This window comes from Lineus longissimus, chromosome 9, assembly GCF_910592395.1.
Source record: "Lineus longissimus chromosome 9, tnLinLong1.2, whole genome shotgun sequence".
NCBI classification, from domain to species: domain Eukaryota; kingdom Metazoa; phylum Nemertea; class Pilidiophora; order Heteronemertea; family Lineidae; genus Lineus; species Lineus longissimus.
Genome location: NC_088316.1, coordinates 14339206 through 14366649, shown reverse-complemented (window position 1 = coordinate 14366649; position 27444 = coordinate 14339206). Strand labels below are relative to the sequence as shown.

The window sequence follows — 27444 nt, the reverse complement described above, 5'->3', positions numbered from 1 at the left end:
CTCAGACATAAAAAAGGTTTTTATCACCCGCGGTCCAAATCGGTCATAAGTTGACAGCATCGCCCACTGCTGTCATATCACGTGTCACAGATAAAACTGAGTGAAATTTCTTCTCGCATTATAATCACCGCGATTAATTGTCGAGTAAAGTTGATCAGTCGCAGCGCCTATATAGGATAAGAAGAGGTTGAGAACTTGGTAAGTATTCAGTTATTTCATCACTTCAAAGCAACGCCTCTTAAAAAGCTTCTTGTGTATTTCTTGTGCACAATAAGACATTGAGAAAACTGGGAAACGGGTCAGTCCGATTTTGTTCAACATTAGAGCGCTGGTTTTCCAGCGGCGTCGGACAAACTGCGCCCAACCCCAGCCATCTGCTATAGCATAGTTGGCGTTTGAGTTTCATATTGTTAGTTCAAAAACACAATTTAGTAAAGTTTATTCCGAGAAGCTCTCCTATTCCTTTCGCATGACCATTAATTTCTTTTTGTCAATAACTAATCATGATTTTTCATTATGTCACTGTATAAAGTTCATGTCATTATAGCCATTGATGATGATGTGTTTTAGAAAGAACAATGGCGGGAACAGCAATGGCGTATACAGAGGCTGTTGTTGGAGGCACGACTCTACAGCAAAGACACAGGGTAAACGCCCTCTCCGAGTTTCTGTCAAATTTTAACTCTAAGTAGCTCTATCCCGCAGGCATCAGTTGTTACAATATCGTGTACTCCGCGCTCTCGATATATTTTGTAAATGACACATGAGTGAAAAACCCTGAATCTCAGGAAGGAATACCTTCAGACACAATACTCGTCTCCTGGCTATTATGACCTACGAGGACGACAAGGCGATGCTACAGTGACCTTGGGATGGAATACGCCTCAGCAAAGTCTTCGAGCGACTCAACTGGGGGACCAAGTGCATTCAGTTACAACCATTCTCCAAGCAGACTAGTGACCGAAGGATATTCTCTCTGCCAACACAGGTTCCACTTACACCCCGTAGTCCCGGATGTGTCTACTCCACGAAACATTGAGTAGCTGATCCCAAATGTTTGATTTCGAGTTCCTCCTTTCAGGTCGACGCATTTCTCTTGAACCATGACGATATCAAATGATAGCCCGTCCGACGGTGGATCCAAGGTTGTGGCGGCATCAGTTCATATTGGGAATTCGGAGGGTAAGGACATTTATTTCCGTGAACTCGATATACCGTATATTTTGGTCGAATGAAACTTCAATTGGCTTTGCTTGATAATGTTATTTTTTTTCTCATCAGCTTGGCTATATGGTACCCTAATCAGAAATATCCATATTTTTTATAGTTCGAAAGAATATAAATGGACATTCTAGGAACTGAGAACTACAAAATAAGTTGTTTTTACCAATAAATTACAAGAGTGTGTGTATTTTCTTGTAGATGTGCGCCTCTCCATCCGATCCTCGAAACTCCACGTACCCCTTTCGGAGGATGCGCCGTCTGGTGGCTGCTATCTGTCACGATGTCGGCTTCCCGACTGGTACGCCACGGAGCTCAAGTATATTATCAAGCTAGCATGGCCGATCGTAAGTACGAATAGATGAAATTATAGCTGAACTGACTGACTAGATGGTACCTCTGGCTACTCGAGAAAAAAGAGTCACCGTAAATGGGATGTAAAATCGTAGAATGTAGAATCGTCTTTATTTTTCTTGGCAGAACGTATGTTATCACGTACGTGTCAATGAAGGCTTGGTCCCCATGCGCCGCAACCTGATCTACACATTTTTTTATTAAAATGATAGCGTTTCCTTTCAAGTTTCATTTGGTAGTGTCAAACGAACTGTCAATAGACCTGAACTAATTAATATCAGGTACAATGGACTACAAACAAATGAAGGTATTTGCTTATCATCATAACACTTCAATCCGGTTTTTAAAATGATACAACGAAGTGCCACTCGAGCAACATGTCCGGCTGATAATCTAGGCACACGATTCACTTTGAACATTGAAGAGTCCGCGCGTCACGTGATCGATATCAGGAGACCTGAGGCACGTTGACCCAACTACTCTGGACATCCCTGGACATGCGTAGGTTTAAACTCAAAATAGATCCTTAAAATATCGTGCACAAAGGCCATATTTTGCTTTTATGGAGTCAAGACGATCGTCTTATACATGTACTGTATCATCAAACTGGATTTCTGTTGATATTAAAATCATTACATAAAATCGATTGCACACGTTTTCGTGCGCGGTAACTGAATAATGACGTACAAGTACATAACACTTTTGGTTATGGAGAGAAAAACACTCAGAATAACGAACAAACGCTTTTAACGTAAATAATACTTGTTGAATTGCCATACCAAAAATTATATGGTATTAATATTACGGAATAGAATAAAAAAATAGCGCCATATCAGACGACAATGTAGGCCAAAGTTTGGGATCTGTCTCCGGTGTCCTCGCACGTTCCATTACCAATCCCCATCGTTATAGAGCCTATTGTTCACAGACTTTAATCTCGAAGTGTCTTTTTTGCAGGCACTCCTTTGTTTGTTACAGCAGATCAGCACAATCATCGCCACCATCTTCTGTGGGCGACTGGGGACGAGCGTCTTTGCCGGTGTCTCTCTTGCTCTTTCGGTAAGACTATTTTCCTCGGAAGAATCAAGTAGAACAGATAAAATACGACTGGCTGACTGGTTATCTATTGACAGCATAGAATATGGGATGTTACTGGGGAGCAAATGTATTAGGCTATGATATATTAGTAAACCCCCGTCATCAAGAAAAACTGGTAGGCCTCTGGCAAAATCCAAAACGGTGTCCGTTCGTGACAATATTTTGGTGGCAAAGTAAAAATGCCATTATCATATATATAACATCACATAAAGTTCCAACAAAAAATGATGCACGTAAACAGGATAAACTGATTTTAATCACGAGAATATCAAAGCCGAAGAGCAGCTGTTTTAGTTGACCACTTCTCCCCTAGGTGGCCAAATTTCCTTTATTCTATCCTGCCACCTTGGAGACAAGGGTGATCTCAACCTCCTTGATATATTTTTACAGTTGATCAACATCTCGTGTCTGTCCGTGTCCCAAGGCATTGCCAGTGCCTGTGATACCCTCTTCACCCAGGCCTTCGGGAGTGCCAACAAGAAATTGGTGGGTGTCTTCCTACAAAGGGGTAAGTTAAGACGCAAAGTCTTTGTTGTTTTAGCAACAAAATCTTAGAAAGGGTAGATCAGTCTGAGTAATAATTAAAGCATATGGTAAGGGCATTGGGATCGCAACCTGAACTGGTGACGGATTGGACTTTCAAGCGTAAGAGCAGCTGCATTGATGGATTCCTCTGAAATGTTTTAGGAGAGCTTGTTAAATTTGTTAAGTTGGCTTGCCGTCACTTGCAGTTGCTGTGAGTATCAAACACCACTTCTTTCTGTGTTGAAATATTCTGGTCAAACATATAATCTATTTCTCAAATCTTTTGCAGGTTTGATCATAATGTTACTCACCTGCTTCGTCGTAATCGCGTTCATTCTGAATGGCGAGATCATGTTTTTGGCCATTGGCGAAAACCCAACAGTCTCTAGGTAAGCCGAGAAACATTGGCTCCTTAGTATTTCTACTTCAGAATAGGCCACCTATTGGCAAGCCTTGCATATTTCTGCTGAGTTGCGTCAACTGCTTCTGAAAAACATTTTGGGGATTTTAAAAAATCACATGTTTATCCCCATCTTCTACATCTCTTGACTATAAAGATAGAATTCGTTTGTACGCAAACATTTTACAGTTCGCCACAGCAATATTTTGATAGTTGCCTTCAAAAGTATGTCATTTAAATTTTAGGGTTGCTGGCGAGTACCTCCTACTCTTTGTTCCCGGTGCAATTGTAAGTTTCAAAATATGAATATCAAATCATCACACTTTACAAGTGGATAATAATATTGTTGTTGGTCGTTTTTGTCGAGGTCATCCATTCTCAGCACTATTTTCTCAACAATTCAGAGATTCAAAAAAGCAGATTCGGTGACAATTGGAAAACACTTCCGGTTATAATGTCCAATCGGAAGTGCCACAAAAATATTATCCATAGAAATGAGCCAATCACGTATTTTCATTTTGGAGAAGTTTTCGATTTGGAAAAAGAATGTCGCTCTATCTGTCTAGCCGTGTAATTTACGCCGATGCTTTCTTCTTGGGAGTGCATTGATTACTGTTTTGAAAAGGTGAGGGAATAATGCTGAAGAAACAGTAAACACACCATCAAATCGTGGCCATCCGGTTGTCTTTTCGCTTTCAGAAAACCCCTAAAGTAACTTAGTGTTTTCAAATGCAAGGGTTGGACTAAAAGCCTTTAAAAGTGCATCCCCGAAATGTACTGTGTGTGCGCGGCCACAATTTGACAAGGTATTTACTGAATCTATGAATGGATGCATGTATAATGTCAAGTGCAGTAGATCACAAAGAATTCGGCCTATATGCTACGTCGTCCTCTCAATTAAATTGGTAATCTCATACATATATCAAAGATGGCCACCCAAATCCAAAATGGCTGCCAAAAAGCTTTAACTTCACCATTTGGAGGTTCTTTTGTTTATTCTGCTAATACATGTATTTGGTTATGATATTTGAGGCGTTGAGTGTGCGAGACTCGACCATTCTCCATGACCTCGAGGCAAAGGCGATCCCAATTGAATAAAGTAGACGAGGTAGAGTAAGGCGTTTCGGTGATTAAACTTCTACTGGCTTGTTTGCATATTTGTTGAAAATTGAAACGTTCCGCTGCTTTCAGATGTTTCCCACATACGATTTTTAACGGTTGGCTTCCACTGCATGCGATTGCGACAACGCGCGCGGCTTCGTTATTTCACGCCCCATTGCACTATAAACAATGAATTTGATGCTGCGATTACGCACGCAGTATGCGATTAAAGTGCATAAAATTGCGACAATCGCATGCGGTAGTTGGTTTCTATGCCGCACTGAACTCGGACAACGCAACAAATCGTATGCTGTGAGCGAAGTCGCGTCAGCCGCATTCAGCGTAAACCAACCATACCATGCCTTTTCATTAGCCTTGTTGCAAGTAATATCCATTGAAATCTTCGCAGGTTGTTTAACGTTAGGACTGAGACAATACGATTTCATGGATGACCGGGACCTAATCATATCTCTGTATTAAATACTTCCAGGCCATTTTCATCTTCATTGTCTTGTCGAGATATATTCTCAGTCAGGTGAGTCGTCTTGGTTGGGTTCCCTACCAACATCCCGTCATGCAGTTCGAGCGATTTTCTCCTGCTGTCGAGGAGTGCCGCATTTGGGTTGGAGATAGTACATCAGTGCACACATTCGTACCCAACCAATTTGCCCCTCTATCAACACCTCAGGCAAAGTAAGATTGTGCATGATTGCATCTGTCCATCCGCGGCGTTGAAACGGGGATTGGCCAAATTAAAATTTCCCGAGGTCTCGCCGCGAAGCGAGGCGCGTGGTTTCATCGAGCTGTACGGAAAAGCCGAGTCGAGCCTGTTAATCTCATTTCCATGTATATACTCGTAAAGATTGCTCTCTTTCACGCTTTTCATACATTCCAATGTTGTGATATAGAGTACATACGATATTTACTTCTTTCAGAATCTTGTGAAACCTCTACTCGTGATCGCGACACTTGGTAACGTTGTTGACGCTTTGGCTCACTACCTGCTGATAGACCAAGCGGGTCTTGGTTACCAGTAAGTACATATCTTGATATACAGACAGTACTCAGACTGATATTATTCCATCCTCGGACTTAAAGGGGTCAGTTTCGTATTCTTAAAGGGGTACGCCGTTCGTTCAAAAATATTTACTGTCGGTCCAACTAAATCTAATTCCTATTATTTCTAACGCAAGGCGCCGCCAATAGTCAATCATAATGCATGCCACCTGCTTGCAGGCTCCCGTGTTATCTTTATGCAACTGGTGCGTGTATCAATTTTCCGGATTGTCGCATGCTTCTTTAGCGTATATACTATAGTATGCGTGTAGTTTGTCGGAGGTCTATCCTATCAGTCATGTGACGGGCGGACCCTAAAACCTCAATGGTTGAAATCGTCCTTTCTATTTTTCAGTGGCTCCGCCATCGCCCTGAGTTTGACCCACATCAGCATGGTCATCTTCACCGTCATCTACCTCCTGGCCTCCAAGATGTATCAACCGACCTGGTCGGGATGGTCTGTGGCGGCGTTCTACGACTGGGGAATGTTTATGAAGCTGGCTATCCCCGGTACCTTCATGGTCTCCCTCGACGTCTTTGTGTATGAACTGGGCGTTATATTTTCGGGTAGGTGGCGTGAGCGACTGTGCAACGCTCATCTGGCTATCATGCTCAAGAACGGACGGAAACTCTCCAATACGGATCATGCCCATATGGATGGCGTGATTTGTCATTTATTCAAGTATTTTTCCTGGCACTATACCATCCAAGAACCTTTTACATCTCTATATATTAATTTGTTGGCCTTGCATTCTAAACATGTTTACATTCTCATTAGCTTACATCTTGTTCTATTCTATTTTATTTTATTCTTTACTCTAGCATTTCTTGGTGACGAATACGTGTCAGCCTTGGCCATCATCTTCCAATTAGCTCTGGTAATGTTCCAATGCCATCTTGGCGCAGGCATCGCGACCTGCATACAGGTGGGGCAACATCTTGGCGCCCGAGATGGGGTCAGTGCGAGACAGTCGGGCATCACAGCATATTCCTTCACCAGTAAGCACACCCTTCTTATTTTTCGGCTTACGTCTCCTGCATTGTACAACCACAAAATTCACGTTATTCGTTACGATTACGTTAAATATGTTATCACTTTCAGTCACATTTAAACCCATTGAAATTTTCGCGTGACAACTAAGTTAAAGCTAACGTTGTTATGAACAACACATCCCTGATTGGGCGAAACGATCTTGACTGAAAAAGGCCTTTTGATTTCTGAAAAAGTTGAAAAATTAAACTTGAATACACGATAATTAACTGAAAGGCATGTGGGGAGTAGACAAACTAGTAACTCTTTCCCTCCCTGCAGTTCCAGTCGTGGTCGTTACTACTGGTGTATTTGCGGGAATTCCACAATACCTCGCAGCCATCTTCACGAATGAACCGTAAGTAGGCCGTTGGTTTTCTAAATCATCACCCCAACATATTAGACATCGGCGTAGCCTGGACTCGTTGGTAAAATCTGTAAATGAGTGCCGGGAATGCAGAATTCAACATTTTTGATTTGACCATCCACCGAACCTCATCCGAAATTCCACTTTTGGAAATTACAGTTGTAGCTACTCTTTTCTGTTTTAGTGCCGTGATAGATATCGTGGCTGAAACTCTACCTTATGGGCCGGCAGCATACCAAATACTAAATGCATTCAATGTAAGTATAACTTCAATACTTCTATCATTCTCTTCGTCGGAAAATGCTCATCACTGTAGAAACGATCGTACGCGTAGGACTATAACACGATACACCTTTTGCTATTTCATTTTTGCATTATTTCCAGTGTGTCTCGAGCGGTATTCTGCGAGGTTCTGGGCGCCAGATCCTTGGTATGCTGGGCATCATCTTACCCTATTTCCTTGTTGGAGTTCCGATCGCCATTCCCACTATGATGCTGACAGACATGAAAATCAACGGTAAGAAATTCATGACCATTACGTTTACTTGCCCTAACCAGTTAAGCCCGCAGCACACTAGCCGCCAACTTTGGCGACAAGAAGCGTTCAGCTGACGCCTCTCGACGCCGAAGTTGGCGGCCAGTGGATCCCGGTCAGAGCACACCTGCCCAGAATCGGCGTCCAGTAGCGTATTTTCCGCCACTTTAGGCTGCCATTTTGAAATCATGTGACATCAAGACGCATACTGATTGGCCATAGCCTCGCCGCAGACGCCAATTCAGGCGGCAATCCGTAGCACACCTTGCTTCTTCTTGCGTTCAAACGCGGCGACACGCGTCAAAAATCAAACATGTTAGATATTTGGCGTTTAGTTGCGGCAAGTGGCGGCAAGTCGCGTTCGCCGACGCCGTTCGTAGCAGACTAGGGATTTTTCAGGCGTTCAGGACTCTTGCGGCAAAAAACGCCAGTGAACGCCGAAGTTGGCGGCTAGTGTGCTGCGGGCTTTAAGGCCTATCGACCTCCATCAGAGCTGTTTCGTCATGAAGATTTGCCATGATGGTCAACCTACGTAGAACATGTACATCAGAGACCGTGTATTGGGCGAGGCGTGAATTCTTTTAAACGCAAGGAAAGGGATCATATAAAGTAATGATGCGCCCGGACCTGTACATATCGGTGAAAATAAAGACGCTTCGCAACTGTTATGACGGCGAATTGAAACTTGACTGAAAACTCTGAGAAAGCCGCTCAGTTCCTCCTTTCGCCGTTGTATTGGAAACAGGCATTTACACTATTTTTCTCTCCTTAAGGATTCTTTATCGGAATGACATTTGGTATGTTGATCCAGTGCGTGTTCACCATGGCCGTTGTATCCAGGACAAAGTGGGACAAGGAAGTGGAGAATGCGGCACTAAACACTAAATCAGAAAAAATTTGCGAGACGACAAGTAAGTGATTAGCAGACAGTACTCATCACTCCGAGACAACTCAGCCTGAGATAAAAAATTGTTTAAGTATACTCTTGGCCCAAAATACACAGACAAGTACGTTGACTCAACGCTCCACCAGGGCTACCACAGGCTGTAATTTGTTTTCCGAAATAATGATAGCCAAGTACCATTCTGTATCAGTTGTGATATTTGAAGTTATGTCTTCCAGGCCTCCTATCCGATTCCGCCCAAAGTGACCCGGAATATGGCGCGGTCGAAGTCCCGCGAGAGAAGCTGACGAGCGAGAGGTCGACGAGTCGTCTGGTCCTCAAGCGTCTGACCGCAGTTGTTGTCATCCTGCTCGTCCTCGCCGCGGGAATACTCATCAGGTTTTACGTCAAGGTGGGCAACGAGCTGCCTCCCGATGACTGCCTGGACTGGGGCAACTGCAACACAACCACCGTCTACCCCGAACCCAAGGACTTCACCAAGGAACGACTCTTCGGAGTGTTCCGCTGAAGGGACCTTCTACTTCATACGAACTCGCAGTACAAACACACCCTCCCAACCATGTGTTGGACATAATGACGACTGAAATACATGGACAGAAAATATAACGAATACCAAGCCAAGGCCAGGTTGTTCAAACAACGGTAGATGCTGACACCGAGATTCTTTAAAACTTGCATTTGAAACGATTTTCGTTAGTGTTCACGTTGTTGGAACGACCTGTAAGTTCTCGTGTAGACGTTGGTGTTCGATTATGCAGGCTGCATTCCCCCTTCCCGAATCTTATATTAGTCCACTCAAAGATGTTTAAGGCATGTGCAGTTGAGGCAACTTTACGGCGAAAGATGTCGCGCTATTCATCCTTGCAGAGTTTATGTTTTTACAGAGTATTGGTGGTCTGTGGTTAGTGTAAAGGGAAGACCAGAAACCCAGCCGTGAAATTGTTCTCGCGTCTGTTCATCAACCACACTAGCGTACTTTCATGTCTCATCATATTTCTGTGAAATAGCAAGTTTTGGACAAACCTTCCGAAATGAACGTGTCGTCATGGTTTTTACCATGCCTCATGTATCTTAAAGTTATGAATAAATTTAAAAGATCAATCAAATACCGTGTACAACGTTTTTTATTGCTCATTGTACCAGCGTCTTCCAGTAATCGAATCGTTCAAAGAAATGCACTAAATAGACATATGAGATTACACAGAATCTCTATCGAGTCCAAACGTCTTACACTTTTTCATAGTAGCAATAAAACTCCTTTCCGTCGAATGTCAAGGCTGGGTGTAGCTTCTCCGTGTCTGCCCTGGTCAGCTTGACAGACTTTCCCCACCGGAACCATTCACTGGTGACCGTCATTCCCCGGACACGCTGGCACTCGTGGCCCAGAAGGAAAAGGTAGAACGGCTTCTCGGTCGGTAGGTAGATTTCATTGGAAGCGAAGCCATCGTCTCGGCAGCAGAAGTACCTGCGAAAGAGATGTGGGCACTATGAATAAAAGAATATCGCAGACAACCGTCATCAATGTTCTGAGCATTCTACGAAAAGGAAATCGTGTGGGTAACATTTGATCCACCATTCGTTGTCGCGTAGAAGGTTTGACCAGGCCTCTGCGTTCTCCCTAAGAAATTGGTTGATCGGACTCTGAATTTGCCACCAAGCTGGTTAAACTTTGTTGGCAGCCACCATTCTTTTCATCATGTTGTACGTCTGCCGTAACGTCATGAAGAACAGCCATTAACTATGGGAAGTGCTAAAGGATTTCAAGCAAACCGAAAAGTTTCAAGAAGAACCATGGGCTTACCTGTCAGTGTATGGGTCGTGAAAATTAAACTCGGGAACTGTCCCCTCCTGAAGGTTCTGCTTCCTGTTTGACTTGCGAATATGGTTCCACCTCCGAGGCGTATGCAACCTTAGACCAGAACTCGCAAGACCTGCAAGAGTCAAGAACGGGTTTCTTTTTTATTACTAAGATAATTTGCAAGAGTTGGTCTGGCATTGGTCGACGACGTGATTGATTCTCTAGGGCTTATTGTGCCTGCTGCAAGCCAATCGCCGTGGCAGCCTAAAGCATCCATTGTGACTTGCATTCGGAAAAGGTTGCAATTCTCCCACACACGAATATGCAGATTAGGGAGCGTTTGGGGTTGTAGAATGAAGTATAGTCTTGTAACGTTTTAAACTCACCTGGTGGGCAGTGCTGTCCCTTTTTCATGATGCAGTAGTTCCCTGCCGGCCAATCAAGGAGTGCACTCTCATCATTGGCCGTCTTGACGCAGTAATGCATGGTATTAAGTTTACTGGTGTCTTTTGGTAGGGTGTCAGGAGGGAAGTGGTTGCCCGGCGAAAATTCATTGGAGTTGTCGTAATTGCCCCAGTAGGACATGCCCTCATTCCACTCAAAGTTGTTGGCGTTCGGACAGCCCGAGGCGGTTTTTGGCAGGCCATAGAAACCAATTGGCCACGTGAGGGGGATGGACATATTCGGATCTGGAAATGGGAGATATAAGATTTGTATATGGGATATACCGGTCCCTCTATTAAAGATCTTGCCTCCCCGCCCCCTTAATCGTTGCCTTATCCTTGCATCTAAAACATCGCTAGGGATGGGTCGTGATGACATCAAACAGCATGTGTCAGTAAGTGACAATGAATTGACTTGTTAACAAATAAATATGTTTAAAAAACCCAAATAAGATTGTTTCATGGTACATGTAATTTCTAAAGTACATTGAAGTATATTTAACCTGTCGTAATGATCAAAACAGGCATCGATGTTTCTACTTTAATCAATATTTATATTAAGCAGTTGTTGAAGTTGTTGGAAAGGTATCTATATTTGTATGTTTCGTCTCATAATGATAATTTTATAGTGTCTTTTGAAGTTGGTTTAGATGCTTTGATTAGTTTCTGGTGAAGCACGTTCATCGTATTATGAAAGGTTTCATGACGTACATGTATCCCAAACTTCTCGGAGTGGGTATCTGAATGCTTAGTTACTCCAATGCCCATGCCTCCTGCCTCTGTCCCATTGTCTATCTCTGATAGCCCTGTGGTGTGGAGCTCATTAAGGTTTAGATGGATTCTTTTTTGAGGAGGAACACGGAAATTTCTCGGACAAACCAGAGAAATCACGAAAGAAAGTGCCCTTCCTTTGATTTCTGTTGTTTCCAGTGCAGTTGAAAACTCCTTTCAGAAGCAGCTTACCTGCATCTAGGAACTAACTAAATCTAGGTTACAGTAACATGTCGTGCGTCTCATGAACATGTCATCAACAGCAACCCAGCTAGAGAAAGCATACACGTACGACGTCCTGAACAGCCTGCTGTTCCTCGCCAGCCACTACATCATTCCCTGCATCACTGCCATAGGCTGCTTCAACAATCTTATCGTCATCGTGGTGCTATCCCGGCCGCGGTACAGGCACCATGTCAGCTGCCTCTTCCTCAGGCTCCTCGCCCTCACCGACACCATCAACCTGTGGATCGGCGCAACCATCATGATCAACAGTGCCATGTCAACCATGATCCGGACCTTTGGTGACACGTTCTGTGCCCTGATCGGCTTTGCCGTTAACTTCACCTTGGAGATGTCATCCTGGACTGTCGTTGCCATGACGTTCATGAGATTCGTTGCCGTGGATTTTCCGTTGAAGGCGCAACAATTCATTACTTTCAAAGCGGCAAAGATTTCCCTTTTGGTAATCTTGTTATTTTTCTTCATCTTAGCTTTGCCGGATCTGCTTTATAACAGGGTACCACGCCATGGGGATGGAGGACACCCTTTCCAATGCGTTTTGTTGGTTCCCTTAGATGTAAACGCTGCCTACGAACTAGCTCATTATTTCACGGCCTTCATCATCCCATTCTTCGTTCTTTTATTCCTTAACGTCGGCATCGTGTTGGCATTACGACGGAGGAACAAGGGGAAACAGGGAATAAGGTCCACTGGGGAGAACACTGATGATAACATGGTGATGGCAATGGTCATAGCAGTCACTTTGGCCTTCCTTATCACTACCCTACCCCTTGTTATACACTTTGTACTATCTCAGAAATACGCCCTGGGCACCGTGGTCGATGAATACCAACAAAAACTAGGAACCCTAACATATGTTATTGGCGTTATTTTCTACGATTTGAATTGTGCCATTAACTTCTACTTATATTTTATCACGTGTAAGAAATTCAGAGAAGATTTTAAGTCCCTTCTGATGTGCAAATGTTTAATGGGTTCGGAATGATCGCTTTGGAAAAAATGCTAAATTTTTGGGCGCTCAAGAACAACAACGAGACAAACCAGCGCCCGCTCTAAATACGGCGCTGTAAGCTACTTTCATCCTAACAGTCCTTGGTCCCCCCGCGCCGACCCCTCCCCTCCCTAATGCCAAATCACTTACAGGCCGCGTTGGGCTTTGGGAAACGCTATCTAGCCTAGATAATGGTTATTCCTCGCATCCTTCTCGCCTCCTGCTGACGACACTGTGGTCTAATGGTCAACCAACATAACCACAGTAAGGTTGAAATCGCAAACACGCCATCCTCTAAAACTCCAAAATTAACAAATAAACCGTGCTTACCATACGGACGCTGTGCTCCCACCCACCCCGGGTAATGTTCCAGCGCATTTTCCATATTCTCTCTCAGCAGTGCAATGCGATCCTTTGAGATGTCCTTCGACTTCACTCTTCCTGGGCACTCATTCTAAATATGGATGTGAAAAGAACTTCCAGAGCTGAGAATATGTTGTTTTGTAAATTGCAGATTGGCTGAAGATCGGAAGACTGTTAGTTCCGAGCAAGCAAAAGCGACCTGTCCTGTAGCCCTGATCCAAGCTTAAGCAACCCAAGGTACAACCAGGCCTTGTTGCCAATCATCTGCCAATGCCATTCAAATTCTTCTTTTCATCTGAAGCCACCGATTGATTTGTATTAAACTTCTCAGCAGTTTGGCACCCCTCGCATCGCAATCGGCGGATTCCAGTCGCACTGTTTTCGCGCTCCAGTCGCCGCCGCAAATTGCTTACCAGAAAATAAGAATTTTTGAAGAACTTGAAGATGGGTGTAATTTCCGTCTTTATTGGCGTAGGAAGCTTGGACGTCCCTCGCTGTATCTCCGTGTATGACTCCCCGAACTCCTCCTTCTGCTCAGCCTCTGTCTTGAACTTGTCCACGCTCACCTCGACAGATGCGTGAAATCCAAGCCCACCACCACCGGCCGAAACGCTGCCGTGTTCCTAAAATAAAATATTGCAGGCAGATGAAGAGGCACCGTATCCCGACCATCAAGGTTGTTACATTGTATTCTTAAAGGTGAATTTTCACCAGATAGCACACTCCCCAGTAGCAATGCGGTCAGTCAAGCTAATCCTCAATTAAAACAATTAAAACGAGCGAAAAACGACTTTTGATGTACTTACTCCCTTCATTGCTTTGGTAAAGAACTGTTTCTTCGACATCTTGTAGCGCTTGGTATACTTTGTGCCAAACTCAACTTTGGTTATCAAATGCTAAAGTGATAAAAATAAAGCATGAATGTATTCAAAACATCAGTATTCTCTTACTAACAATTACTTTGTAATATACAGTTAACTTTACGATGGGTTTTCACGCGGTTTCAACCATTCATTTTGTTTCTATGACTTTGCCAAAATGTAACTTGTCTTAAGTAACTTGCTCATACCGTTCCCCATTTCGATATGAAGTTCTTGTAAGCTGACTTGGAGAATTTGTCTGGGAGTGCGCAAACGCTTGCGGCGAAATCACGGGTGACGCTATAGCCGTTGACTTTGGCCACATCCAGGCGGTAACCCACTGTCCCGAGGTTGCACACCACGTTCTCCTCGAAGAACACGTTGCCTTCCTTGTTGGTCTTTTGATTTGCTTCTTCATAGCCTGCCGAGTAGAGCGAAGAAATTTGTCATTTTTAAAAATTTTACAAGGAATCGCAAGTCCGGTAGATTTTATATCAACGCACACGAGCGAATTGGTAATTGGAAGTCAAAGTGCGCTTAGGTCATATTCCATCCCGGGACTACACTCTCTATTCATTTTTACACCCTGAAAGGGCCGTCTTCGGTAACATATGAGTGTGAACCCTTGTCTATGTTGACGGGGCAAGGGTCGACATGACAACAAAAAAGGCAACTTACCGGCACTCGCTGAGAAGGAGAAGTCCCAAAGGAGGCCGCCACCTCCAGCTGTAAACAATCCAATAGATATATATCAAATAGTTGATCTAAGAGTTTTAATAAGATATGGACCTTTTGGAATCCGGCTTAATTTCGAGATTTATTTTATCATCATTTGAGGTTGAGAAGGCGGTTACTGTCAACAGGTGAGCACAGCTGTCCCTGGGCGTTTCATCTTGTTGAAAGTGGTGGTCTATTGAAAATGCGCTGAAGCTCAGAATGACTGCATCACCGATCATGTTGAAGGTTGAACCGGGGGACACAGACACGTTAAAAAAACTAACCACTCTGTTTCTTCGCATCTCCCGAACAACGAGCCCAGCTCAGCGATTTGGAAGTATTGCACTACAAGGATTTCTTACCAGAAGCGGAGACTTGGGTTGCGAACTTCTTCTGGTAGCTTTTCGACCCGGTAAACATTTCATAGGATGTACTGTTAGAGCAGCTCACTCTTCTCTTGTAGGTTACTTCGTCGGGGATATCACTGCTGAAAGCAAAGTCATCGCGATTTTATCGCAATTGTCAGACCTGTTCATGTTGGTCAAGATTGAATAAAATTTATCAAAGCCATTCGACCATCTTCCTCTTTCAACTTCCACCTCCGTACCCTCGACTGGTCGAGAGCTCTGATCTTGCAATCTAGACGCAGCCTTTTCTTACCATGGATGGAATTATGACCTACGGATTTCCCCTTATCGAAGGTTGTTGTTGATGTTGAAAGCCAATACGGGACTTGCCGCTTTCGTCAAAGACCAGACGACAGACAGTGCGCGCACTGCGTTTTAAGTTCCAATAACTCGGCGCCATGAGAAATTTGCCACTTGATATTACCTTCCATCCTCGCTGTTGGTCAGCTCTAGAGCTTTCATGGTTGACTTGATTCCAGGGTCAGTTCCACCTCTCTCGAGGTCACCTCCATCCGGGTTAGCGTAGATAAGGTCATACCCTACTCCAATGAAGTTGACTCCGGGCACAGCTGCACAGTAGGAAACTTTCACCGCGATGAAGAGCACAGTGGCTAGTGTAACAATCATCATGTCACTGTCGGGGTGCCTCAGCGAATCCCAACGTTTAAATGACGAGCAATTAAACTTACGATCTTTATTAACCGTCGGGCGTATGGTATCCCATTACAAGGCGAAGCGATTCGCGATCGTGATCAGAATCCAACAAGTCACAAAGTCGGGAAATTAAAAATGTGCTTCTGAATTCGATTCTTTGTTCTAGATAATGGGGAAAACTCTTTACAACAAACAACTTTATAACTCTGGTCACGCGTGGTATAAAGACCGGCTATTCCAAGGCATGGAACGGAAAGAGAGATACTTATTAGCATAAATTCATAAACCATGAATAAGGCGCTGAATATCAAACTCATCAATCGTCACGAATGAAAAGCGACAGAGAGATGAATATTAGAATCAATTTTTTTTAAACTGCATGTGGATATCCGTTGTCAGGATATCTGTCGAACGCATTGAAATTGTGATCTGTCTCGTAATTCATGAAGTCGGAAATTAACCCTTTTAGGCCCGAGCGTGTTCAGAAATCACAACTTTTTTCAACCCGATCCCAGCTACAATCCAACCTTGCGTCAGGAATTGGCGGAGGCGCAATGACTTGGGACGAAGCTGACATGTACCCAAAAGGGCGATGGACGCAACGTAAACGTTAGAATGCCGCTCGTGGCCGAAGAATGTTCATGAGATGTGTTCTTCTTTGAGGAATGACCTTTTACCACAGGTAACACGACAGGTATTTTGGAGAAGGGCGTAGAGGTATATTTTCAGTCTTAAAATGACGTCATATGGCAAAAGTGTCAAAACCAGCAAAACTGTTGAGTGATGTACAGATAGGTGTTCTTTACTTAGATGTACATGTAACAGCGTTTTCTGTATTCAGTATCTATATTAAAGGTATACACTGAATAGACACAAGTCCAAGGGTCTCACACTTATCTAAAGTAATAGCAATAAAACTCCTTTTTGTCTTCTGTCACAGCTGGGTGAAGCTTCTCTCTCTCTAACGGTATCTGCTTGACATACTTGCCCCACTTGAGCCATTCCATAGACACCTTCATCCCTTTGACTTTCTGACACTCCCGGGCGGTGGTAGGGAAAAGGTAGAACGGCTTGTCGGTCGGCAGAAAGATTTCATTGGCAGCGAAGTCGTCGTTACGGCAGCAGAAATATCTGCGAAAGAGATCAGTTGACACTATCAAATTGACTTTATACTTATGTAGTAAGGATATTGCAAAGAAACTTAACGACAAGAGAGACCTCAACTTCTGAGCAGCTATTGTCAGGCAAGATGACTGGTGATAAAACGCCATATGAAAACGCGTGTCTATAAAAAAGGGACTTTCAATTTGGAAGGCTTAAAAACTAGCATGAGGAAAGACTCCAAACTTACACCCCATTTGTTGTAACAAAGGTTGTATGACCAAACCTTTGCTATGCTCGTGTCAGTCCGCCATCACGCTATAAAAATCCATTACCATGGAAATTGCTAGAAAGCAACAACTTACATGTCGGTGTTTGGTTGCTTGAATTTTATCTCGGGGACCGTCCCTTCTTCAAGGGATTGCTTCATGTTCTTGCCGCGAATGGTGGAAAACCTAAATTTCGCTTCATACCTTAAAATAGAGCTTGCAAAACCTGCGGGAGTAAAAAAAGGTTTACATGTAGCTACAATAAGAATGATATAGTGGGGAGATACTGAAGACTTTTAGGGTTGAACTGTTCTCTCCCCAAAGTGGTAGAATAGAATGAAATGGCCAGGGCCATTGTGCTCACCTCTTGTGTCTAGTACAAGAAACAACCATCATCTGAAATTCCTAGGGCTCTGTAGAGGTTAATTAATCCTGCATTTGCCTAGGCTTAGACTATGACATCCCACTTAGCAGCATTTCAAGGCACCCTTAGGGGAGAGTCCACTATTAACATTTGGGGCCCTGCTGGCCAAACTGAGAATCAGAAAAAGACTGCAGTTCAGTCGAAGAGTATAGGGGTACATTCGTACCAAGTTAGGGATCTGTAGCTAAAGCAGTGACAAAACGTGCCGTCATTGTAAAATGGCGGTGCCATAGGAAAACTTTGACCTCTGTGACCTTGAGAAGTAGGTCAAATCAAAAACCCACATTTATGAAATGTATCCTTGCTAAGAGTACCTACCATAAAAATGTTATGAAAATCAGACCACTATTAAACGAGCAATCAAACATTTTAACTTTGGACATTAAATTTGGCCCCCGGGTGGCCAAACTAAGAATTTTTCAAGATGCCCGCCTGGCACCCATATTGGCTATCACATTTGATAAAAAATCAAGGATTTAGTAGAGAGTACATAGATATACATCCAGATCAAATTTGGTTGCAATCCGATCATTAGTTTCGGAGTAATAGTACTGTGTTTATTTTTCAAGATGGCTGCCTGGCGGCCATATTTGATGTCCGAACGGCCGAAATTTTAGGGGTGGAATAGAGAATCCCCAGATACATGTCCACACTGGTTTAAATAAAACCTTCTAGCTAAAATAGATAGGAAACATGCTACTGTTCAGTGAATCAGCAAACTTTGACCTCTGTGACCTTGAAAAGGAGGTCAAATCAAAAACCCTGAGGATATATGATGCACCTTTGCTAGAAGTACCTACCATATTTTTTTCAAAATTTCCCGACTACTATTAAGGGAGATATTGCATATTTTCACTTTTAACGTTTGGCCCCCTGGTTGCCAAACCATGAAACGAATCGGACCGAAACTTGGTCCCTGTGTAGATGTGTACCAAGTTTCAACTCAATAGCTCTAACAGTTACGAAACGTGCCCTGCTAACGGACGACGGACGACGACGGACGACGACGACGACGACGACGACGACGGACGACGACGGACGACGACGACGACGGACGACGACGGACGACGGACGCCACGGTATGGGATAAGCTCACCTCTGCTAAGAGGTGAGCTAAAAATGAAAAACTCAAGCTTGTTAAAAAAATAATTGGGGTTTATCAGGGCAGAACCTGGGAATTTTTGTTTTTTGGCCAATTGTAGTTTATGTTTGAATAACCAAGTCCTAGAGTATGCATGTTAAGCTTGTTTGATAGTTCACTCACCTGAGGGGCACTTTGGCCCCTTTTGCATGATGCAGTAGCTCCCGGCTGGCCAGTCAAGGAGAGCTTCCTTATCATTCGACGTCTTGACGCAGTAAGGCAGTGTATGAACTTGATTTTTGTTTTTACTCAAGCTTAAAGCATTGAAGTGGTTTTCCCGCGATAGTTCATAGGAGTTGGCGTGGTTACCCCAGTACGACATGCCCTCGTTCCATTTAAAATTCTTGGCGCTCGGACAGCCTGCGGCGGGTTTTGGAAGGCCGTAGGATCCCATTGGCCAAGTCAGAGCGACGGACATTTTTGGATCTGGAATTGAAAAAAAATGAGACTGTGTGTTCTTTTATTGTCAGGCTTTACAGTCAAACACGCTGGCAAAAAGGGCATCGCACTCCGACCCAGCCAGGGTTCCGTTACTTACCAGAGGGGCGTTTTGCTCCAACCCAGCCAGGGTATTTTTCCAAAGCCTTCTTCATATTGGCTCTCAGTATTGCAATGCGTTTCTTTGTAATTGGTTTCGACTTTTTTCTTCCAGGACACCCGCCCTAAAAGTAAAAGATAAAGAACTGTCAGAGTCAAGTCGGGAATTTCACTTTTCAGTCGCAGAATGGTTGCAGAGTATGTCATACTTTACTGACGATCGGAAAAGTAGCGCTGAAAACTATACTCTTCATATTGGCTTAAAGGCGTACATTGTACATGTACGCCATTCCTTAAAAAGTTAAAATTTGAAAATTTCCAATTCACTTCACGTAATCAATAACAGACAAGCAAAACATGCTATTCTCATCAATGTTGCCCTCCTTGCATCAAAACGCTTACCAGAAAATACGATGTCTTGATGAACTGATAGATTGGCGTAATTTCCATCTTTATTGGCACAGGCAGCTTGGGTGTCCCGCGCTTTATCTCCGTGTACGACTCCCCAAAGTCGTCCTTCTTCTTAGCCTCTTCCGTGAACTTGTCCACGTTCACCTCGACGGATGCGGATACGCCCATTGCTTGACCTTCGGCCGAGACGCTACCTTTTTCCTGAAAAAAATTACCTTATGACGAGCTGTCATACTAGAATACTTACATGTATCATTCCCAAATCCCCTATATGTGTATTGGCCGAAAAAACTACCTTCCTCTGAAATGAAAACCTAGGAAACCTTGTTTAGCCTTCAGGGCTGTGAGGCTTGAACGACCTGTGCCAAGATGGTCGGAGGGATACTCTATTGAATTACGGCGCGATCCGAAATCAAAGATGGCCACCTGGCATTGCAGTGGTCTATGTTTATTATTCATCCAAAAAGCCACATAACGAAAGTTTGAAAGGCTAATTCTTTACTTCCTTAGCGCGCAACCAGTTTTTTATGTTCACCCGATATACTTACATTTTTCATTGCCTTAGTAAAAAACTCTTTCTTTGACATCTTGTACCGCTTGGTATACTTCGTACCAAACTCAACTTTGGTTATCAAATGCTAAAGTGATGAAAAGATATAACATATATATAATGTGAGTGTCTTTATTTAGATCCTCTGTGTTACTGAGATTTATATTTCGAGTACAAAACACGTCGGCCACTTGGTCGTATCAAAGTGTCCAAGTGTCACTAATAAATTGCATCGCCAGTAGTATAGTTTAACATGAAAATACAGGCTCGTTTGGCGGCCTACGTTTTGATCTTAATGTGATGTTCATTGTTCGACCTTGTTGCAGATAGTGAGTGAAATAATTTTACATAAAGGTCTCTGGAAAGGTAACTCTGTTTCTCTTACCGTTCCCCATCTGGCTATGAACTTTTTGTACGCCGACTTGGAGAACTTGTCTTTAAGGTCGCAAACGCTTGCGCGGAAGTCTCGAGTGGCGGCAAAGCCATTTGCCCTGGCCACCTCCAGGCGGTAACTCGCTGTGCCGAGGTTGCACACGACGTTCTCGTCGAAGTACACGTTGCCTTGACTGTTGGTGGTTTCCTTTGCTTTTTCTACACCTGCAGGGAAGACAGAAAAAATGGTATTCTATTTGTTCCCTTATTCCCGGGCCCCAAGGAAGGACGTGGATATCGAAAGTCGAGTTAACCTCGACCTCCGATCCATCCACCTATTCGAACCATCCTACGGAGTAGCCCGTCTCGAAAGCACAGAATCAGTGTGTGCTTCAGCTTGTACTGCTCGAGTTCAGGGGCCACGCCTACCAACTTCCTCTTCAGGTAAACCCTCCAAAGTTTAGATTGCCTCACTTATGCATGTATTTTATCCAAAGAACGAGATGGTTCTGGCAAGATCTTAGTAGCGACTGGAGTGGCTGGACGATATCCATTGACCTCTGAACCAGGGATCAGGCAGGATAGGGCTCAAGTTGAGTACAACTCCAAAACTCACCAGCAAGTTAAATTCGTCAGTGGGAGAACTCAGTGGCTTTGACCAAAATGTCACTTGCAGCCTAAAGGAGCGAGCACGGAAATACCTTGACCAACCCTTCACTATTTTGACGGGTCAGGGTTTATACGACAAGGCAACTGGACTACCGGAGCCTTCTAACTTACCGGCACTCGCAGCAAATGAAAAGCTCCAGAGGCCGCCTCCACCGCCAGCTGTAATACAACGATAAATGGATGAACGGTAATGGATGAATTACAAACCGAACTGCAGCTGAAGATGACAGAACAGAAGGAGATAACTACTGTATACAGCGGGCCTGATAGCAGAGAAGTAACTTTCCCCAAGTACACTTTTCACAGTTTTGAGAAAAACTCGTATCCAGTGTAACGTTTGTGGTGTACCCTCCATCCATCTGAGTGGTTTTGTAATAATGAGATTGACAGAATAAGCCGTAATATGACAATGGGGACTGACCAATCCTGCAACGGAACGAGTCACTCTGTGTTTTTACAGTTACCCAATCAATGATTCCCAGTCCTGGGATATGAACACTGATACGATTCGAAGTGCTGTTAATAGACAAGAGCATCTTACCAGAAGCCGAAACTTCAGTTTTTAACTTATCCTGGTAGCTTTTTGACCCGCTAAAGGCCGAATAGGATGTTTTGTTGGCGCAGCTACTTCCTTTCTGGTAGAAAATTTGAGCTGGTATTTTCTTTTTTTTTTGGCTGAAATCACAAATTATATATTGATATCGATGATCAGACCGAATACATGTTATCGAAACCCCAGTCAGGGTCCGTTATAAAAGTGTGGAAGATGGTTCGTCCACACGACGGCGTTATTTTGGGAGCGGCTTTACTCATGTACTTTTGCGTAAACTATTAGCTTGATATCAAACCGACCCCTCAAAGAGTGCGAGTAGCTTCTTTGAGCATGGAGATTCTATGTTATCAGCTTGAAAGAAGGGCAACCTTACTTTTTCTTAAAAGTCATTTTGAGTGCATACAGGGCTGGCTTGATGCCAGGGTCCTTTCCACCTCCCCCAAGGTTATTTCCGTCCGGGTTACCGTAGATAAGGTCATATCCCTCTCCAATGAAGTCGATTCCGGGCACAGCTGCGCAGTAGAACAAGGTCACCGCGAAGATGAGCAGAGTTGCTAGCGGAACAACCTTGAAGAGAATGGCACTAACAGATGGCTTCCTACACTAGAATAGATAGACATGTTTACGTATTGATCGACTGGGAGGTAGCCCTGAATTTTGACCGAAACCTGGTTTCGTGGTCAGAAGGATAACCGAGACTGGACCCAGCTACGAATTGCTAAATTGGTGACATTGGCGATATTCAGTAGAATGACCGGGATCCTAAGGTAAATATTGAATGATAGATTAGCTTGCCGTGTTTTTGATGGATTTAATCACAAATGGAGCTAACTATAGCGAGTACCTTTTGATTGATATTTATGAAGGAAAGTATGGGTTGGAAGCTATGGAATTGGTGGATGGAGCCACCAGGAAACACGAAAGGCGTAGCACTTTAACCTACAGTCTCGTTTGAGGGAGTTCTTACCGGCGTCTTCATGTCAACGCCCGCGGAGTGGAGGGTGTATGGGGCCCTGGCCAGCCTGGTCCTGATGTCAAAATGTCTGAATATCATAATGGGTCATTGTAGATTAGATTATGCCTATTTGAGATGACAAAATCTCTGGTTTTAGAGTTGTCCACATGAAATGATGAACAAAGACACTCTCTATCAAGGACACTAGTTTTGGTCCCAAATTTGGTGTTTCCATTCAATTTGACCTCTCTACAGGGCACATAACGAGGTTCTACTGTACTTGGTATTTTGTGCCCGGTTCGTGTGGGGGTCGAGCGTTTGCCAAATCTTTCTTTTAGTATTATTAGAAAACTGTTTTATCAGAACCAAGGGCTATTTAAAACTCCTTCGGAGAACACTTACCTTGTGCAGATCTATCTAACGGATTCGTAAGGTGTTCCACTAAGAGATAGAGGCTTTGAGCCTAACTGATCGTACAGCGTTTTTACTTGAAATAAACCTGATTATTTTAACGTCCTTCCGTCTGTGTCTTCGGGCTAAGAATGATCCACCCTCAGATGTGATCAAGTCAAAAAAAGTAGATAAATGTTCAAAAGTACATCTCAACGAGTACAGTACTTTCGTAGCGCACATTCCGCAAAAAAACACCAGGCCCTTGATCATTCCAACGCGATTGTGGTTATCGATAAGAACCGGAGTAAAACAAAATAGATGAAATGTCGAAATTTTCGAAATAGGTATACTCATCCAAATGACGTCAACATTCGAGATGCAATGTCTCTAGATGCTCGTCTTCCGGTAATCTTCGTATTCGCTACTTACGTATAGGACGCTAATGAGCCGACGCGGTACCATCCTTACGTTCCAAATTCAATGACTTACCACACCTATACATTAACTTGTATTTCGGAGAGTCCCGTTCATTTCGAGGGTATTAAACATTTTATTTCGTTTCGAGGATTTACTTGATTTCACTCGAGTACTTTTATCAGTAACTCACGACTATTTTACATGCAGTAGCATTCTTCGCATGAACCGCATTGAGTTTTCAGTTTTGCGTTTTGGCTCATATTGTACTATTCTCCTGTACGCTTCCTGTGTTAAAAGGGGCCTAGTGTGGTAATGTGTGCGAGGGGAGGAACAATCAAACAGCCTGCTGTTCCTCTCTGGCCACTACATCATTCCCTGCATCATTGTCATTGGCTGCTTGAACAATCTTATCGTCATCGTGGTGCTATCCCGGCCGCGGCACAGGCACCATGTCAACTGCCTCTTCATTAGGCTCCTCGCCCTCACCGACACAATCAACCTGTGGGTCGGGGCAACCATCATGATCAACAATGCCATGTCAACCATGATCCGGACCATTGGCGACAAGTTCTGTGCCGTACGGATGGCCCTACCTGTTGCTCTTTACAAGGAGCTTCCGCCCGCTATATGTCAATTTACCCTCATGATAGAGAGAATGTTTCTTCGTGACTCTCTCTACTTCTTGGCCGTCTTCGTCTTCTTCTGGCTCGCGTTTTCCTCCAGTTTGCACGTGCTTCTTGTCTACGGGAAGGACGCTGACGACGTCAATTTCGAAAACACGCTGTACCAGACGCTGAACGTGGTCTCAGGTGCTGGTGATGGCGACAGTGGCGATGACGCAACGATTCCAGGAATGGCAAAACTTGTTCTCGCTGCGTACGCAATCCTCTAGGTCATCCTTCTTGTGAAAATGTTGATCGCAATGACGGGCAAATCATATGAAGCCTTCAAAAACTCGAAGACAAATATCTGGCGTAATCAGTAACTGTCCATATCGCTGATGATTGAGTGTCGTTTTTGGTCGTGGGTGTGACTCTATAAGAAGTCCCATACTTTTTTAATGTTGATGATGTCCGATCCAGTGTCAACCTGGAACGGGATGTCCCAGAATCCAAACTTTTCCCGAGTCTGTAATTCGTGTTTATCTCTCGCGTCTCATGATGGAATCGCTACATCGAAAGTAAGTTATAACGCAATTCAAGTGTTTTTGATAATTTTATTACCGGGACACCGTTGATAAAATGGTTTTTTTGTAAAGTACGTGTACATTAATTTATTACATTCGTTAACTCTTGGTGAAATCTTAAGCCCTTACATTTATTATACTAGTCCTGTCCTACTTTTTGGGCTGTATTTTAATAGCTTTCAAAAGCTGCTTCCCTCGTTTAGCAATCTCAACCCGATAAACTGTTAGTTCGCTCCCAAAGGACTTTTTTCGGTGATCTCTAGATATACTCGAGCGTTTGTTTTGATGCCCGACCCTTCGCCAGTTTTCTCCTGGCTATAAGAAGGTTTCTTCGGTGACCAGGTAAACTGCTGAGACGTTTCGCACAGCCAAACCCACCACCAAAGTCGCCGCTCAAGCATTAACATTATAGAGAGTTGCTGGTTCCGGTAAACATTGGTTTTCGAACTCTTTACCGCCTCGTAGGAAGTATTCATCATGGCGATCAGCATATTCAGTAGGAGGACGACGGACACCACGGCGTAGATGCTCAGGAGTGTCGCGGCCGCTGCTGGTCTTCTGGCACCGTCAGCAGACGATTTATCTCCGGCGTCTGTGATGATGTTCAGCATATGGTACAGGGTGTTCCCGAAATGAGGCGCTGGTGTGTTTCCGTAGAACAGCAAGACGTGCATTCCGGTTGAGAAGGCCAGCCAGAAGAAGCTGTAGACGGCTATGAAATAGGCACAATCCTGGAAAAACATCTTCTGCATCATGATGCTGAATTCACAAATATGGCGGCAACCGCGTGTGAAATATAGCATGAAGATCCAACCAAAGATCATGGACAGGGAGAGAGGCATGTCCTGGTCGATGTCGCCAGCGAAATGGAAGCAAAGCCAAGTAAGCGTCGAGAGGCTGAACATGATCCCAGTTATGCGATATGGGGCATTACCTGTAGCCGAGTATTGGTCAGATAAGTAGACTAGGTATTGTTTGCGCTTCTTGCTTTTCTTGCCAGCTCCCGTATCTAATGATTTCAAGTTGCTGTAACCAGTCGAAAAAATATCCAGAAACTCTAGAACAATCAGCACGACGGGGTAGACGCCGAAGAGGATGTACCATGGGTGAACCGCCCTGTAGTTAGGATCTGTGTCTTCAATGACAGGGTCGAAGGCTGTCCAATTAACTTGCTGGATTGCCAGTGGATCATGGAATGTATTGTGGTTGAGGTCTGGTTGGTAGAAATGTAGCGCGACGCCCGTGAGGCACGTCATTGCCAGAAGATGGAAGGCGAACCACGCAATGTAGACAAAGCGGTACGTCTGCCATTTCATCTTGACCAAGGTTCGGATTGGTTCTTCTTCGACGATATCACTGTACGACTCGTCTTCATCCTGCGTGACCAATTTCGCCCGGTGAGCAAGAATGTGTAGTATGCTTCCAGCATTGTAGCGATTCGCTCTACCGATGCTTGGAGGCGCATAGCTTGCCACTTCCGTCACATCATACGTCGACCAAGACATGGCGCCGAACTTCGTCTGCGGGAGTTTGTAGATGTGTTCTATGTTGAGAATGTGCATGGTCAGGTTCGAATGAAGATGGACGGCTAAAGACAAGACATTTTGGTCAGCATCATTGCGGATTGAAAGTAGGTACCGGAATGCGTCAACCTGCGCCATTTTCCGTTGATTTTCGGAATGAAATACTCCCTCGATGTTATGTCTTTGCCACCACGTTGTGCATGTCTCCCAGACCTCATCGAATAATATCTTGGGGGTCTCGCTCTGTGGATACAAGGCGGAAAATATCACGATACAATGTAAGACTGTGTTGCCGTTGAGTCCTTTTACATCTGGATCCGCTCCGCGCTTGATAAGCATCCGCAACATTTCATGAAGACCGCTGTACGCTGCGGCTGTGAGGGCAAGAGCACCCGCTTGGTGCACATCCGTGAAGTAGGAGCCATCCGCGATCGTATTCAGAAGTTCCTTCCCTGTTGCTTCATCCACAGCTGCAAGCATGTCGCTCAAAATCTCATATTGACCATTCGATGCCGCGATGTGGATGGCCGTCTGGTTTTGAAATTTTTCCGATTCGTACTTGACAGTAACGAGCTTCGGAAACTCCTTGATGAGCAGACGACATATTTCATCTCTTTTAAACAAAAGAGCGACGTGGAGCATGCTTGCAGTGTAGACGCTTTCCCTGAACATCGGTTCGTATAAATCAAACCCAAACATCTTAAGAATCTCCACCATAACCTCAACAGCATGCACAGAATCACTTTTGATGGCGCGTACCAACGTCGCGACAAATCGGCTGTACTTTTCCTTTGCAAGGAAGTCTTTGACTTCCAAGAAAGCGGCGTTCATATTCAGTTGGGTGAACTGCAACTGGATAGGTGCCGACATGATAAACTGAGATCCCTTCCGCTGATTAGGGGTTTCTTCTAAAGACGACAAACTTGACGATTCTTTCTTTTGGAGAACTTTGTCTTCGCTCCTGCGCCGGCGATCACTCCTCTTCCTACCTTTTTTCCTGCGTTGTGATGTGTCGTATTGACCCAAACTTTTGGAGTTTAAGTCGGCAGATTCTATTTGAGGTGCCGCCTGATGTTGACGTGAATCTCTGACGCCGTTTTGGATA

The 27444-nt window shown here is 44.1% G+C and overlaps 3 protein-coding genes across 5 annotated transcripts; 1 reads left to right on the top strand and 2 right to left on the bottom strand.

Moving 5' to 3' along the window:
- Nucleotides 1-9703, top strand: LOC135493166 (multidrug and toxin extrusion protein 1-like). 3 transcript variants are annotated; one of them, XM_064780188.1, is made up of 17 exons: nucleotides 1-198; nucleotides 548-647; nucleotides 1082-1182; nucleotides 1423-1568; nucleotides 2533-2634; nucleotides 3064-3181; nucleotides 3488-3587; nucleotides 3844-3886; nucleotides 5190-5234; nucleotides 5635-5732; nucleotides 6111-6322; nucleotides 6578-6754; nucleotides 7068-7143; nucleotides 7337-7409; nucleotides 7537-7669; nucleotides 8461-8598; nucleotides 8810-9703. In XM_064780188.1, the coding sequence occupies exons 3-17, from the start codon at nucleotides 1104-1106 to the stop codon at nucleotides 9097-9099; spliced, it is 1830 nt and encodes a 609-aa protein (XP_064636258.1). In that variant the 5' UTR covers nucleotides 1-198; nucleotides 548-647; nucleotides 1082-1103; the 3' UTR covers nucleotides 9100-9703. The 3 variants fall into 3 exon arrangements, with proteins under 3 accessions (XP_064636258.1, XP_064636256.1, XP_064636257.1); XM_064780186.1 differs by lacking the exon at nucleotides 548-647 and having other exon boundaries at nucleotides 2-198; XM_064780187.1 differs by lacking the exon at nucleotides 1-198 and having other exon boundaries at nucleotides 206-647.
- LOC135494074 (uncharacterized) lies at nucleotides 9698-23343 on the bottom strand. The gene is made up of 22 exons (XM_064781823.1): nucleotides 23223-23343; nucleotides 22809-22908; nucleotides 22239-22432; nucleotides 21854-21987; nucleotides 21424-21471; nucleotides 20657-20868; nucleotides 20270-20359; nucleotides 19713-19922; nucleotides 19312-19435; nucleotides 18897-19199; nucleotides 17305-17434; nucleotides 16735-16969; nucleotides 15609-15907; nucleotides 15140-15264; nucleotides 14739-14786; nucleotides 14270-14481; nucleotides 14007-14096; nucleotides 13614-13823; nucleotides 13168-13291; nucleotides 10776-11078; nucleotides 10393-10522; nucleotides 9698-10056 (listed from the first exon to the last, which is right to left on the bottom strand). Exons 2-22 carry the CDS (start codon nucleotides 22842-22844, stop codon nucleotides 9819-9821), a joined length of 3495 nt encoding a protein of 1164 aa, XP_064637893.1. The 5' UTR covers nucleotides 22845-22908; nucleotides 23223-23343; the 3' UTR covers nucleotides 9698-9818.
- Nucleotides 23344-24908: 1565 nt separating this feature from the next.
- Nucleotides 24909-27444, bottom strand: LOC135493785 (transient receptor potential cation channel subfamily V member 5-like). Its single transcript, XM_064781358.1, has one exon. The coding sequence runs from the start codon at nucleotides 27207-27209 to the stop codon at nucleotides 25041-25043; it is 2169 nt and encodes a 722-aa protein (XP_064637428.1). The 5' UTR covers nucleotides 27210-27444; the 3' UTR covers nucleotides 24909-25040.